Source organism: Bubalus kerabau, chromosome 17 (assembly GCF_029407905.1).
Source record: "Bubalus kerabau isolate K-KA32 ecotype Philippines breed swamp buffalo chromosome 17, PCC_UOA_SB_1v2, whole genome shotgun sequence".
Taxonomy (NCBI): Eukaryota; Metazoa; Chordata; class Mammalia; order Artiodactyla; family Bovidae; genus Bubalus; species Bubalus kerabau.
Genome location: NC_073640.1, coordinates 7697085 through 7712796, shown reverse-complemented (window position 1 = coordinate 7712796; position 15712 = coordinate 7697085). Strand labels below are relative to the sequence as shown.

The following is a 15712-nucleotide window of genomic DNA, read 5'->3' as shown; positions in this document are numbered from 1 at the left end:
ACTTAGAAGACTTTTGAACCACAAATCTGAAAACCAGGGAATAATTTGCTGCCTTCCTTATTTCACAGGTCTTATGAAGGTCAAGATGGTAGGAATAGAAGAGCGTTAGCTGGCCATGCAAAGTTATTCCCAAACATTTGATGAGTGTTGACTTAATTTTCCCTGAGAGTTAGCACAGTGCCCAGCCTAGAGATAGCAGAGGACAAGACAGATAGACAAGACAGACAGAAGGGCAAGAGTTGGACACCCCCAACCCATTTTGATGAGTGCCATAGTCTGTGGCAGTTGCTGTCAGACATATACTTCTATGATTCTCCTCCAAATCACTGAAAATCCTCTTTAGCCAAATGCCCAAACTGACTCTGCTTTGTGCCAGAGAGAGACACAGTTACAGCAACCAACTGTGTTATAGACCTTGCACCGTTTTCCAGGTTGTTATGTGTGCTATGCACAGAAACCCTCTCTTCTTCTCCATGAAGACTAAAACCTGTCTTCAGACCTGGGACAACACAGCAGCCCCTGAGTGTTCAGATTGTTGAAGGAGATCTAATCTGGACTCAGAGTCTCTGGATGGAGGAAAGATTTCTCCTGCTGACTACAAGGAATTTTACTGGGCATTTGCTCCTGGTGCTTAAAAATAGCTTTGTAAACCCTGCATCAGTGCTTTTCCAAGCATTTACCTGCAACACGGTCACTGGAGACTGGCATTTAATGGCTTTTTCCTTTTTAATCTCGAGTGTTCGAAGACCTGTGGGCGAGGAGTGCGGAAGCGTGAAGTCACGTGTAGACGCGCTGCCGTGGCAGAGGCCGTGCCCGAGAGCTCATGCACCGGCGCCCCGAGACCGGACTCGCAGGAGGGCTGCGTGCTCGGACGCTGTCCCAAGAACAGCCGGCTCCAGTGGCTCATCTCTTCGTGGAGTGAGGTAGGCGGTCAGATGCACTCCTGGGGGTTTCTGAAATGCTCAGCTCATCCACCAGCATCTGGAGGCTTGCACATATACACCAGGTAGCTACTTACTGTTCATCCTTCCCCACTGATTTCTCCATGAAATCCCGATTGTAAAACATCCATCTCAGTGATGAGGCAATGCATGGACGGTGGAGGTACCAAACTGCAGAAAGCGTGTGTATAAAAATACAGGTAAGGCGAGTGGAGTGCTGTGATGGGGTCTGTGATTGCCTCAGAGAGCTTAAGCTTGGCAGAAGAGATTTCCCAGAGAGACTGAGCCTGAGGGATGAGCAGGAATCCGGCAAAGATGGAGTCGGGGCTGTTCAGAGAGAGGGTACGCCCTGTATGGGCAGAGCTGGGAGAGTATGACACAGGAGGAATGAATGGGGATGGGTAGAAGGTGGAAGCTTCATCAAGCACAGATCATGATAGTGTGAGGTGGCAGACTAGAAATATATCCTGTTAACGTTGGGGGAGCTAATTAAAAGTTTAAATAAAGCAGTGGAACAATCAGGGTTTCATTTCAGAGAGAGAGGATCTCAAGCCCAGAGCCGGGAAAGGTGCCCACATGGATACTGCAGGGATGCAAACGAAAGATGAAATGTTTCAGGGATGGAGGAAAGCAGGGTCTGGAGAGTGCTTTCTTTCTTTCTTTCCTTCTTTGGAGGATAATTACTGTATTGTGATGGTTTTTGCCATACATCAATATGAATCTGCCATTGGTTACATGTGTCACTTCCATCCTGAAACCCCTTTCCACCTCCCTGCCCACCCAACCCCTCCAGGTTGTCACGGCACCAGCTTTGGGTGCCCTGCGTCATCCATCAAACTCTCACTGGTTATCTTTTACGTATGGTAATATTCATGTTTCAGTGCTGTTCTCTCAAATCATCCACCCTCTCCTCCTCCCACCGAGTCCAGAAGTCTGTTCTTTACGTCTGTGTCTCCTCTGCTGCCCTGCACGTAGGATGGTCAGTGCCACCTTTCTATTCCGTATATATGCGTTAATATACAGTGTTTGTCTTTTCTGAGAGTTCTTAAAGAGGCCTGCGGGCACCTTCAGGCATCTGTTGGGCAGGGAGAAGGAAGTCTTGAAGATGCCTCCTAGACTCCCAGCTTGGGATACTAATTTGAGTTCTCAGGCAGAGGAAACCTGAGCAGAGATCAAACCAGAAGTACACATCAGTAACCCCTAAGGCGAGGTCTCTGCTCTGACGGAGTCCACAGCCTAGTGAGCAAGACAGTGGCCAAGGAAGGAAAAGGTCACTGGTGGGGCCTGGGGGCAGGGGTCCAGGGAGGAGGGGCCGCTGTCCCGGCAGGTTTGGGTTTCTCCCATCAGTGCCCTTCCCTTCTGTGTGGCTAAGTGCAGAGCAGGGCGCCTGTCTCTCCCCTCCTCTCTCAGTTTCTTTAAGAGACGTTATAACCAAATGGCTAAAGGCCTGGGCTTGAGTCAGAGGCAGCCCACTCACAGGCAGCCTTCAGTGATGACTACAGATCCGACCTCGAGCTAAACCTCCCTTTCCTCGTCTGCACAGTGGAGCACACACGTGCAACTCCCTCACAGAGCTGCTGCAAGTGCGAAGCTCAGTGTTATCCTCCTTTATTTATTCTTATTGAAGTATAGTTGATTTACAGTGTTGCGCTAAGTTCTGCTGTACAGCAAACTGACTCAGCTATAAACGCGTACACACACTCTTTTCTATGTTCTTTTCCATTATGTTTATCCCAGGAATTTGGTCTAGTTTTCTGTGCTGTATACAGTAGGCCCTTGTTTATCCATTCTAAATGTAATAGGTTGCATCTGTGAACCCCAAACTCTCAGTCCATCCCTCTTCCTCCCCCCCTTCCTTTTGCAACCACAGGTCTGTGTCTATGAGTCTGTTTCTGGTTTGTAGATATTCTTTTGTGCCACATTTTAGATTTCACACATGAATGAAGTTGTATGGTGGTTGCTTCTGTCTTTCTGACTGACTTCACTTAGTAGGGTGATCTCTATGTTCATCCATGTTGCCACCAATGGCATGATTTCATTCTTTTTTATGGCTGGGTGGTATTCCATTATATAGATGGACCACACCTGCTTTATCCATTCTTTGTTCCTTTCCTTTCCATCTGGTGGTTTAATGATTTCCTTTTAGTTTATGCTTGTGTTCTTTTTGGTTTCTGTGAATTATACTATGGTTTTGATTTGTGGTTGCCCTGTTTTTCAAGTATGTTAACCCCTCCCTATATCTGCTTGCTTTAGACAGGTAGTCATATAGGCTCCAACACATTCCAAAAAAAAAATCATCTTCTTCTCTCCTTCCCCACATGTTATGATTTTGATGTTCCTTTGTTTCCATTTTCTTGTGTGTCCTTTGTTGCCCGTGCGTGTGTTGCTGCTCTCACAGATAGTTTTTCCTTTTGATCTGCGTACTGGCTAATTTAGGCGGATTTACTTTCCGTTTGTGATTTCTTTCTTCCAGTATCTTCTTACTGCTTTTCTGTTTAGAGGCGACCTTTCAGAATTTCCTTTATGAGAGGGTTAGTATTGCAGTATCCTTTTAGCTTTTGCTTGTCTGAGAAATTCTTTATCTCCTTCCACTTGAAATAGTAGCCTTGCGGGGTAGAGGATCCTAGGACTTTGCGGCCTGAGAACACAGGGGCGGAGAAGGACTCTCCGACGGCAGCCCGCCCCCTTCAGCGCTTGCCCTCGGTGGTGCCTCGCTCTCTGGTGTAAGGCGGCGGTGAGCCACACTTCTTCCATCCTCCCTTGGCCGCGGTCCCCTTACCGGCTGCCCGTCACCAGCCCTGGTCCTCCCCCGGGTCTGCCCTCGGGAGCCGAGCCTCAGCGCCTGCCCAGCCCCGCGGGGGAGCGTCTGAGGCCGGCAGCAACCGGAGGTCTCTCTACGCTCTGCCCTCTACACCCTGTTTGCTGGGCCCCCTTCAGAGCTCCCCTGGGTCCTGGTTGACCTCCCTGCCGGTGGGGGGCGTCCCGGGGTACAGAAAGCTTTCCCCTTTCACAGCGCCCTCCCCAGGTGCAGGTCCTGGCCCAATTCCTCTTTTTCCCCCCTTTTGTCCCACCTAGTTTTGTGCAGATTTTCTTACCCTTTCGGAGGCCTGAGGTCTTCTGCCAGCGTTTGCTAGATGCTCCGTGAGACTCGTTCTCCACGTAACTCTAGTTTTGATGTCTCGGGGGAGAAGGGGAGCATCACATTCTGCCTCTGTGCCGTCTTGATCTGATGCCTAGCCTTCATGATTGATGATGGTTACGCTGATGTCATTTCTTACTGCTTTATGCAGTTCATCAAGGCCCTGTACAGTATCCCATAATACTGTTTAAAATACTTAAAAACGGGTTTTCTCTAATGCCATTTGCAGCCACATGGATGAACCTAGAGACTGTAGTGCTGAGTAAGTCAGAGAAGAATATCCTGTGACATCCCTTCTATGTGGACTCTAAAGACAAATGAACTTACGAAACAGACTCACAGACTTAGAGAAGGAGCTTATGGGTGCCTAGGGAGAAGTGATAGTTAGGGGGTTGGGGACCTACCTGTACACGCTGCTATATTGAGAACGGATGACCAACAAGAACCTACTGTAGAGCACAGGGAACTCTGCTCGGTGTTACGTGGCAGCCTGGGTGGGAGGGGAGTTTGGGATACATGTATACATATGGATACATGTATTTATATGGCTGAGTCCCTTTGCTATTCACCTGAAACTATCACAACGTTGCTTATCAGCTGTACCCCAATACAAAATTTAAAGTTTTTGAAAAAGAAAATTTGTATAGTGGAAGTAAGGAAATATTTAAATAAAATAGCAGTCAGTCACATTAAAAAAAACAAAACAAAACAGGTTTTCTCAGACTTATTTCATCAGCCTCCATCCTCTTTTTGTTTTTTTCCTGCCATAACACAGCCTCAGTGTATATCCCCGCTGAAGAGAGAGGCAGGTAAAGATGAAGGACAGTTGCTTGTTATCTGTGGTTCTTCCCCTGAACTGCCTGTAAGCCCAGTCCCTGCGCCCTGCCTCCTGCCCTGGACATCCGGCCACTACACAGTGACCCTGACCTCATCCTCTGCTGGTCTCGTCTTTCTCTCAGGCTCTGTCTCACTCGCCTTGTGTGCCGTGTCATGGCAGCGCCTGCCTTTATTTTGTGGTGCTGAGCCATGCTGTGACCTTGGGAAAGTAACTCCAGTCCTCTGGCTTCTGTATCCTGCGGGACTTGAGGGCCTGCCTTCAGGAGCCTGGTGGGCTGTGGCTGACCTGCCCTAGTCCCATCCCTCTGATTACACGTGGATGGTGGAGCCCGCACCCTGACGCCTCCTTTCTTGCCCCACAGTGTTCTGTGAGCTGTGGTCTGGGAGTGAGGAAGAGGGAGATGAAATGCAGCGAGAAGGCCTTCCAAGGCAAGCTGATAACTTTCCCCGAGCGAAGGTGCCGCAATATTAAGAAACCAAACCTGGACTTGGAGGAAACCTGCAACCGGGGGGCGTGTCCAGCCCATCCAGTGTACAGTCTGGCTGCTGGGTGGTATTCATCGCCATGGCAACAGGTGAGCACACAGAGATTGAGGGGGGTTAAAGTTAAGCAAGATTCCGTTTACAACTGCTGTTAGGGACCTGTCCGAACAACCTGAGTCCCTGGGCAGGTTCCAGCATCGGTGAGCCTCCATTTTCACATCTATAAAACTGAGATGATAATATTGTGCAGAGTTAGGTTTTTTCTTTTCTTTTTTGTTTCAGTGAATAAGTAATACAAAGCAGTTAGTCCCAAGGTACTGCTAATGTTCATAGTTGTTGCTGCTATTAAAACCACCACTAGAGTCTTCTGTGTTTTAGAAATGCTGCTCATGAGTCTTGACTCACTTGATTCTCGTGTTTCTGAGTAATATCAATGATGGCTAGCATTTGTCCAGCCATTTCTATGCACTGTGTTACATCCTGTACACATATCTATCTCCTCCCTTCATCCTGGAGGTGATGTTGTGAGCTTAGTCGCTCAGTTGTGCTTTGTGACCCCATGAACCCACCAGGCTCCTCTGTTCAAGAGATTTTTCAGGCAGGAATACTGGAGTGTGTTTGCCATTTCCTCCTCCAGGGGATCTTTTTGGCCCAGGGATGGAACACACATGTCTTGTATCTCATTCACTGCAGGTGGATTCTTTACCAGCTGAGACATTGGGAAAGTGGTCTTATTTGTGGGTATTATTGTCCCTGTTTTGTGGATGAGGCTGGTAAAGCTCAGAGTTAGGCAGTTGATCAGCCAAGGACACACAACTTCTAAATTCAGATGTTACAGGTGTCCTTTTCCTCAGAAGACTTGGAAGAAACTTGAGATGCGTTGGTTTGATGCTTATGAGCTGGGACTGGTTTGTGATGCTGAGTCTGAGAGAACAGCGTGTCCTCAGGAATCCAAAGCTATGGTTTGGTTGGCCCTTGCATTGTTATAGCTAACAGGTGTTACCTAGCTCTTCAGAAAAAACAACTCTGGCTTGAGAGGTGCTGCCAGCCTCACCATGAAATTGGATTTCTTTAAAAATTTTCTACCATTATTTTACTCATTTAACAGACTTGGAAATTGATTTGTGCAGAATTATTTAGATCAGATATAAGCAAATGATTACCAGTGGCAAGTCTACCCGCCCACCCCCCCCCAACCCCACCCGCTGCAGCCTGTTTTTGTGGATAAACTTTCATTAGACAACAGCCGTCCTCATTTGTGTGTGTGGTCCGTGGCTGCTTTGGTGCAGAGGTGAGTGACTACAACAAAGGTCGTACGGCCCATAAAGCATAAAAGACTTAGCGCTGTGAGACGAGAGTTGCCCACATGGCAGAGTAGGGGTTCGCGGGCACGCCGAAATAATGGCTATTTACAGAACAGCAATTGAGGACCAAGACCAGAACCTACCCTGGTGGCTCAGATGGTAAAGAATCTGCCTGCCATGCAGGAGACACAAGTCCCCTGGGGGAGGGCATGGCAACCTACTCCAGTACTCTTGCCTGGAGAATCCCATGGACAGAGAAGCCTGGTGGGCTACAGTCTGTGGGGTTGCAAAGAGTCAGACATGACTGAGTAGTGACTAACACATTCACCAGAAAAGAGCTTCTACAACTAAAGATGTAAGAAGGAACCACGATGAAATGGGTGGGAGAGACAAAGCCGCAGGGCACATTTCATAGCAAAATCACAGTTGCAGAGCTTGTCCCCCAGGAGCAGGGGGTCTGCACGAGGAAGACGAGCCCTCAGAAGGTTTGGGCTTGCAGGCCAGTGGAGCCCACGTTCAGGCGTCCCAGAGCGCTGTGGGAAACAGACACACTGCTCTTACAGGATGTACTTTGAGCTCTCGGGCAAAGCAACGCTGAGAAAGGCACAGACCTACCGCCGATCCTGCAGAGTCTTCTGGAGAAGATGTCAGCTGGAACACACCCTGGGGCGAGACAGTGGCATCAGACCCTCTGGGGGCCCGTCCTGCCGCAAGCACCATTCTGTAATCCCTGCTCCAGCTCATTAGCCCAGAGTCCCCAGGCCAAGCCCAGCCTCCCAGTGAGCGGCTGTAGCTGCAGACCCAGCCTCTCCCACCAGCAGAGGGACCCCAGCCTTCCGCGGTGGGACCCAGCCTGCCCACCAGTAGACGGACCCCAGCCTCAGGACAACCGTGGCCCCACCAGCGGCCCAGGAGGCAGCTTGGCTTCCTGCCGCCCAGGGATCCAGCCCCACACAAGCTCCGAGACATGCTGGACCCCGCAGCAGCTGTGTCAGAAAACAGCCCCCTGGCCGCCACCTCCAGGGCCGGCCACCCTCTCTGGGCTCTGCCGCCGGACCCCAGGACCCGGCCTTGCCTATCCCGGGCTGGCACTCACTCCAGGACCTGGCTGAGTGCTTCAGGAGGCGGCATCTCCCTGACCCTGACCCTACCGCAATTAAACCCATGCACTTAGGGGTGATTAATCTACAACAGAGGAGGCTGTTGTATACAGTGGAGAAAATAGTATCGGCGGTTAGTGGCACTGGGGAAACTACCACAGCCCGTAAAGGAAAGAAATGAGTGCATTTTCTCATACCATATACGACATAAACTCGAAATGGATTAAAGACTGAACTGTCAGACCAGAAACCATAAAACTCCTAGAAGAAAACATAGAACATCCGTGGATATAAAGTGGAGCAATATTTTCTTTGGATCTGCCTCCTCTGGCAAGAGCAACTAGAGCAAAACTAAATAAAGGGTGTCTAACTAAACTTAAAGTCTTGTTCACAGCAAAGAAATCCATGGACAAAATGAAATGACAACCTACTGACTGGGAGAAAATATTTGCAAATGTTTGTGAAAAATAAAGGGATAATATCCAAAACATATAAACAACTCAGTGTCAAAAAACAAAACAACCCAATCAAAAAGGAGGCGGGCAGAAGAATTGAATAAACATTTTTCCCAATGAGATGCAGATGGCCAAAAAGTACACAAAAAGATGCTCAGCCTTGCTAATCATCAGAGAAATCACAACCACAGGGAAACATCACTGGACACTGCTCAGTATGGTTATCATCGCAAAGAACACAACACATGTTGGTGAGGATGTGGAGGAAAGCCAACCTCTGTGTACTGCTGGTGAGAGTGTGAACTGGTACACTGGGGAAAACTGTATGGACGTTCCTCAAAAAACTAGAACTGCCTTATGACCCAGCAGTTCAACTCCTATGTCATATGTATCCAGAGAAAATGGAAGCACTAATTAAAAAAGACACACGCACCCCAGCGTTCATAGCAGCATTGTTTACGATAACCAAGATACGAAAGCAGACTAAGTGCCCATCAGCAGGTGAGTGGATGAAGAACTCAGCCATAAGAAAGAATGAAATGTTGTCATTTGCAACAACATCAATGGACCAGGAGGGTTTTATGCCTAGTGAAATTAGTCAGATAGAGAAAATCAAATACTGTTTATCACTTATGTGGAATAGAAAAAATGTAGCGAACAAACCAGTGATTACTGGAGGGAGAGAGGCATTAAGAGGTACAAACTACTATATAAGATATATATATGTGTGTATCTGTATATGTGTGTATAATCTACAAAGGCAAGGGATTAGCCAATATTTTATAATAACCATAAATGGAATATTATCTATACAAATTTTGAATCACTCTGTTGTATACCTGAGACTAACATAATACTGTACATCAACTATACCTCAATTAACAAATTAAAATAGTTACTGTCTTGTTCTTCACAAAAATAGTTAGCCATCTTCTGACTGAGATGATTTGGTAACAGGGATACAGCTATCTTTGAATTTAGGGCTAATTCCAAAACTCATACTCTTTTTACCACAACATATTTTTCCCTCTCAAAAGCCATTCTGCATAGTGATGCTTGTCCCAAGTGGACGTCCTCACCTGTCCACAATAAAATAGGAAAAAATAATAAGGATAATGAACTGGTAGCGAACTTTTTTTAAAGCAAAATACATGTAAACATTAATTTAAAGGGCTATCTTTTCTCTGATAATATTTTCTTATTTGTTCTTTTGTTAGGAAATATATTTATGTGTGTACCTGGAAAAAAATTACTGGACAGTCCTTTTTAGTCTTTTTTTTTTTTTTAACCTTCAGTTGGACAGTGAGATAATTGAATTCAAAACACAATATCCACCACGCTATCTCAGAATTTGGCTGGGCAGGGAGGACATAATTTCTAAGCTGTCTCAGAGCGTTATATTTCTTTGGCTGTCCAAGTTCTGAACCATCCCCTCCACTATTGTATCTGCAGAGGTTGCCTGGAATTCTTTAAATACTGTGATGAACTGGCTGGATGTGTCTGTATTTGCTTCTGCATTCCTGTGGCAGCTTCTGTATGCCTGGAACCTCTCTTCTGCCTGAGTTACTTGACTGGGAGACACAGAGTCTCGGGGGAAGCAGATGGCATTTGCTTCAGAGCCTTCTAATCAGATCAAACGGCTCCCAAAACGTGTTAGGAGAGTGGATTCATGTGCCCAGCTCTGGACAGTCCCTGTTTCATCGACAGGCGCCTTGGCAATGTCACGAGCCACGGAGGTTTCTTTCCCTGCTGTGAGTGGCATCGGGAAGGGCCCGTTCCTGACCGCTTCCTCCCTCTCCTGCAGTGCACCGTTACCTGTGGCGGAGGGGTGCAGACGCGCTCGGTCCACTGCGTCCAGCAGGGCCGGCCTTCCTCGAGCTGTCTGCTGCGGCAGAAGCCTCCAGTCCTGCGGGCCTGTAACACCAACTTCTGTCCAGCTCCTGCCAAGAGAGGTAAAGGACCCCACCACGCACAAGTCGATTTTCCTCCCGTCTGCAGTATTTGTCCAACACCTGCTGTATTCAGTTATGCAGCTCCTGCCCAAACCCTCGGGGGTGCCATTCACATCACAGTCGACATTAGAGGAGCCCTCCTGAGAGTTGTGCAAGGCACATACATCCAGGGCAGTCCCTGATGGTGGTGAGCTCTAGCTGGTGCCAGGGATGGTGCAAGGGAGACCCGGGAAGGCTTTCCAGGAGAGGGCCTTGTCTCAGGCCTCCTGCCTGAGGCAGGTCTCCTTGTATCAAGAGGAGTAAAATGAGAAGGCAGACACGCAGGACACAAGCCCAGGCATTTCTTCCTGGCCAAACACGGGGCCTCTAGTTTTCCTCAGGTGGGGATTCCTCCCAGTTCTCCCATCCCCATCACACAGGAGGATCCCTGGAAGTTACACTGAGGAGGGGGCCTAGAACAGAACGAGGACTTGTCTCCTCTCTGCAGGAGGCAGGTCCCACGTCCAGTGAGGGAACGAGGTCCCACAAGGATAGTAGCGGTGGGAGTTGCTGGATGTGTGTTGTGAGATCCAGCCAATGATACTTGTCAATTGTTTGCATGTAGGATGTGAAGCTCGCTCTGGGGTTGTCCTTAATAGTGTAAACAAAATACCAGACTCATAACAAAGGCGCAAATAATCAGCTCAGTTCAGTCGCTCAGTCGTGTCCGACTCTTTGCGACCCCACGGACTGCAGCACACCAGCCTCTCTGTCCATCACCAACTCCCGGAGTTTACTCAGACTCATGTCCATTGAGTCGGTGATGCCATCCAACCGCCTCATCCTCTATTACACTCAGTAATCAGCTATTAGTAATCATTATTACAACTATAACCCAATGCAATACTTTGACAGCATCGTGAGACACCTCACGTCTGATTCCTGACTTGCATCTAGCTTCCAGCAGAAGCTAGATGTTGAAATTCCATGCTTATCTCAGGAGGGGCAAGTGGTGATAGTGCTTTTTGTCCTCCAGTATTTCCACTGCATCAACAGGATCATCTCTACAGTCTAAATAGAAGCTGATCCAGACGTACATTCTGATTGATTAGGGTACATGCTAATGCACTGGGGTATAAGACACTGTATTAAAAAATAACTGAACTTGAAGATTATATACATATAGACACATAGGCAAAGTCTTCCTCTCATGTCACGCTTGTATCTCTGTTGATATATCCTAAACTAGTCTCCTGGGGCCTGCCTCCACCCTGCCCCCATCTCAGTAAACATGACCCCATTCTTCTAGATGCCCAGGTCAAAATCCCATAGTCATTCTTGATTCTTCTTTTTCTCTCACACTCTTTACCCACCTGTCAGCTAATCCTCTAGACTCCACCTTCAGGATATAACCAGGACTTACTAGTAGGAAAGAAAAGAACAACTCCATCTCATCCTTCTACCCAAGCGGAGAGTCAGTATGGCTTGAACTGGTTGTTTTGGCTGTCAGGTGGAGGGAATTTATTTTTTTCAACAAGTGCTTCTTGAGCAGCCTCGCTGTGGCAGGTGTTGGGAGCAGAGCAGTGAGAGAAAGTCAGATGTCTGCTCGAGGCTGCTGCGCTCTGGAGAGGAGGCGGCCGTAGGTAAACACGCGTGATGTGATAAATGCCAGTAAATCGGACGTAGGGAAACAAAGCTGGGAGAGGTGGTCCTTCCTGGGGGCCACGGGGCGTGCCGTTCTCATAGGGATGTCAGAGAAGGCAGAACCAAGCGGGCACCTCTGAGCAGAGGCTTCAGGGAAACGAAAGGATGAGGTGGCTCTGCCGTCCTGGGGACCAGATCCTGTGAGTCACTGTAGGGACTATACCTCTGACTCCAGGAGAACGGGATCCAGGGGGAGGGTTAGGGGCAGGGATGTGCCAGGGATGTGCACCCGTTTCAAAAGGATTACGAGGCTAATCCTTTTGGGGGTGGGAGGAGTGAAGTGTCTGCGTGAAAGGGAGCTTTAGGCGGAAGAACCAAGGCTTAAGGAGGGAGCTGTCAGCAGTTCATAGGAAGACCAGATACAAATTGAGGGCAACAGGCAAAGCAACAGAAAAAAAGAGCCTTGTGAGCCGTGTCCCGGGGCTCAGAGGCGAGTGGTGAGGGTGGACTCAGGGGGGATGTGACTGGGTACCCGTGAGTGGTGTGCAGTTTGCAGGGACTTGAGGGTGACTTTAAGACTTGCATAGAGGAAGAAATTCCAGCTCTGAATGACAGCATTTACTCACGTATAGGGGTAGACCCTAAATAGCTCTAAAGTTAAAAAAAAATTTCCTTGCAAATCCAGTCAAAGGACTGAGCCCTAACTCCTAAAACACACATTTATGCTTACAGAAGGAAAAATGGATGTACACCTCCACGTGTGTTCTGTAACTCCTGAGGGCCTCTGGGGTAAAAGCCTCTGATGCCCCTGTTCTGCTTCCAGTAGATAATCACACCTGTTATCCTACACAAGGAAGGAAGTTTAAAAAGACTGGTGCTGACTTCAATTCATGTCTTCACAAATTGGCCATGAGATTTGATTTAAACCTGCACAGAATGTCACAGTTGGGCCTTCAATCTAGGTTTTGAACCCCCAGTATATGAGGTTCGTTGGTCCCCAAAGTAATGAGCCTGGAGTAGTGGCAGCAACCCTGGGGTGTTTGTTAGAAATAAAAAAAACATCTGGGTCCTTACCCCAGGCCTTCTGAAACAGAACCAGTGTTTTAACAATATCCTCGGGGATGTTGTTTTTAGGGGACATGCCTTGGAGGCACAACGGTAGTCTCCAGCTTATTTAGGGGGATCAGACATTAAGCTCAGGCTGGAGATGACTTTTTTTTTTAAACATCCACTTGCAAGCCAGTAACCCTAACCTGTTTATATTTCGTTAGTGGTTACAGTGCCTTAGGAGCCCGGCAGGCCACAGTCCATGGGCTCGCAAAGAGTCAGATCCTGCTGAGCGAATAACACTTTGACTTTCACAGTGCCTCTGGGTGCCTTCATCCTGCTTTTCCCCCCACAAAGTCCTCATGTCTCATGTAAGAACCCCGGGGGGCCATAGGCAAGTCGACCCCAAGTCTCTGTCTGTAGGCCCTCACCTTAAGGAAAAGGCTAAGAACCTGTCCTAACGTGCCAAAATCTCTTCTCACCTTAGAGGATCCATCCTGTGTAGACTTTTTCGGCTGGTGTCATCTTGTTCCTCAGCACGGCGTCTGCAACCACAAATTCTACGGCAAGCAGTGCTGCAAGTCATGCAGCAGAAAGAGCTGATCTCAACGCCTTCCCCTCCTGGCAGGGCCAGGGTCTTACCTCGCAACCTCCGGAGAGACCTGCCCCCTTTCCATCGAAAGCTGAACACTGCAAACCCCGTGTGAGCTGACCACCGTGTTGGAGGGGTTGCTCTCAAGAACAGCCTTCTTGTTCATTTCCCTAACACACATGGTACTCAGAAGCACTTGAAAATGGGAAGCAATGACAAATCGGACTCACAGAAGCATAGAACAAAAACAGACCGGCTTTGCTTTGCACTGTTACAGGAAGGAGGTGATGGCTTGCCATGAGAGAGAACAGGTTTGAATTTTGACCAAGAGAGATGCTTGTGAACTTTGGGGACAGACCCCACCCCAGGGAACCTCAGAAGGTGGATTTTGGAAATGTCCTTTCGGACTTCAAGTCACAGACTGAGACTTGGAGTAATCCGATGTGGGTGGAACATGCTGCCTAACTGTTGCTCAGAGCTCAGAGTTTGACCGGAACTGTGGACGCCCTGGACCAGGAGTTGTACAGACGCCGAATGGTGCTCACGATGGTGCTTGCTGCTGGACTAGCAAGCTTCATGTCCTGTTTCTCTGGTGTGTGTGGGTGTGTGTGTGTGTGTGTGTGGTGTTGTTTCTTATTTCGTTTAAAGTATATTCTGCTTATATAGAGAGTCTCCAAGACTAAAATTCACAACTTGAAAAGTATTCTGAGGAATATTCTGAAAACAGGGCAACGTGGACAAGTTAAGATTTCCACTTAATTGGACTTCACACTCTGAAAAAAAAAAAAGAAAAAAAAATAACCACAAAACCTTGTTTCCCTACACACTCTGTCAACCTTGTCATTTTTGGTGCTAGCCGAACAAGTCCTCGGGAGCCTCAGGTCTGCTCTTGGGGAATCAGCATGTGCATTTCTGGTAGAAACCTAAGAGGAGACAAAGAGCAAAACAGTCCTGTTTGGAAGGACAGGAAAACGTCACTCATGGTGCTCCCCGTGTATTATCAAAGATGCTTAGAAAATTAGAGGCCACTTGTGGGTTTTTCCTTAGCAACTGGCATATTTAAATTTGCCCTAGGATTTGGTTAACAAGGGGAAAGTCACAGTGGCAATTGAGAAATCCATCCATCTTCTCGCTATGTGAATATTAATAAATTGTAATATGCCAGGACACTTCAACAAACAAGAGTGTTTCGTAATCTTTCAGATGATATTTTCAGTCTTCAGAAGCCAGCTGTTGGTAGGCACTAATGAGCTTAAAACTGTTCTCCATGGGAAAAACACCACATCATTTTGCCAAAACCAAAGTAACTTACAAGCCGGTGTCCTTCTGCAGTTTTTTGAGATGTGGTTATAAAGGGCATATTTATATAATTCTACTCTGTTCCTCAATGTCTTTGATGAATGTAACCCAATTTTACTGCTTTTAAAAGTCCCAATTCAAACAGGGATTTGCCCGCTCAGCATAACCAACCAGACAGTGGTTTGTTAAATTTAGAGCCTCCTTTATTCCATTCTAATTAAAATCATACATTCTCAAATCTCAGAGAAATAATGATTAGAATATTCTGTCTCCTGGACTTGGCCTAGAATAGTGGCCATTTTATCATAAAAATAAATATAGGCCTCCATATCACTACCCTCTTACCCTCTGAAAAAAATTTCAACTTGTTTCTTTATATAATTATCATTTTTATTATTTTACGGAAAATTAATTTATTAATAGCCTATTCTTATGTGTTCTCACTTGCTTCTTTGAGGAAGTGAATTAATTCTGAGGAAAAGTGTTGAATAAATAAACATGGGTTATAGAGAAAAGTCAAAATATATGTGTAATATTTAATTATTTTATAAGTTTTATAATAAAGTGTTCTGTTTCTTTGCCTTTGAAACTTGTTAAGTTCTTGAATAAGTTAGCAAGAAGCTGGTCATTACCAAGGTGATCTAAGTGTATAAATGTTGATTAAGAATCTCAGTAATTTCTTGAAAAGCTGAGAAAAGGTTGGAGGGAAGACATTAATCATTTTCTTGTTTGTGCTTGAGGAAATTAGAAACCGACATTTACCATCTCATGCAAATACTAAATTATTTTTTTTCTACTCTTACTAGTCATGTAATCATTTATTTATGGAAATCATCCAAGTTAGATAAACCATAAATGTAGTGGGTTTTCTATCTTTTTTTTCCCCCTACTTGAAAATCCTTGCAGAAAGAAAGGGGGAGGGAAAGGAGCAAGGAAAGGG

General features: G+C 46.9%; 1 protein-coding gene across 1 annotated transcript in view; it reads left to right on the top strand.

The window, feature by feature from the left end:
• Positions 1 to 15361, top strand: part of ADAMTS18 (ADAM metallopeptidase with thrombospondin type 1 motif 18) — a 147157-nt gene extending 131796 nt beyond the window's left edge. Inside the window, exons 22-25 of the mRNA XM_055553528.1 lie at positions 738 to 923; positions 5280 to 5492; positions 10064 to 10211; positions 13369 to 15361. Of these exons, the coding sequence (XP_055409503.1) occupies positions 738 to 923; positions 5280 to 5492; positions 10064 to 10211; positions 13369 to 13484 (663 nt within the window). The 3' untranslated portion in view covers positions 13485 to 15361. The remainder of the gene's footprint in view (positions 1 to 737; positions 924 to 5279; positions 5493 to 10063; positions 10212 to 13368) is intronic.
• The last annotated feature ends 351 nt before the right edge of the window (positions 15362 to 15712 follow it).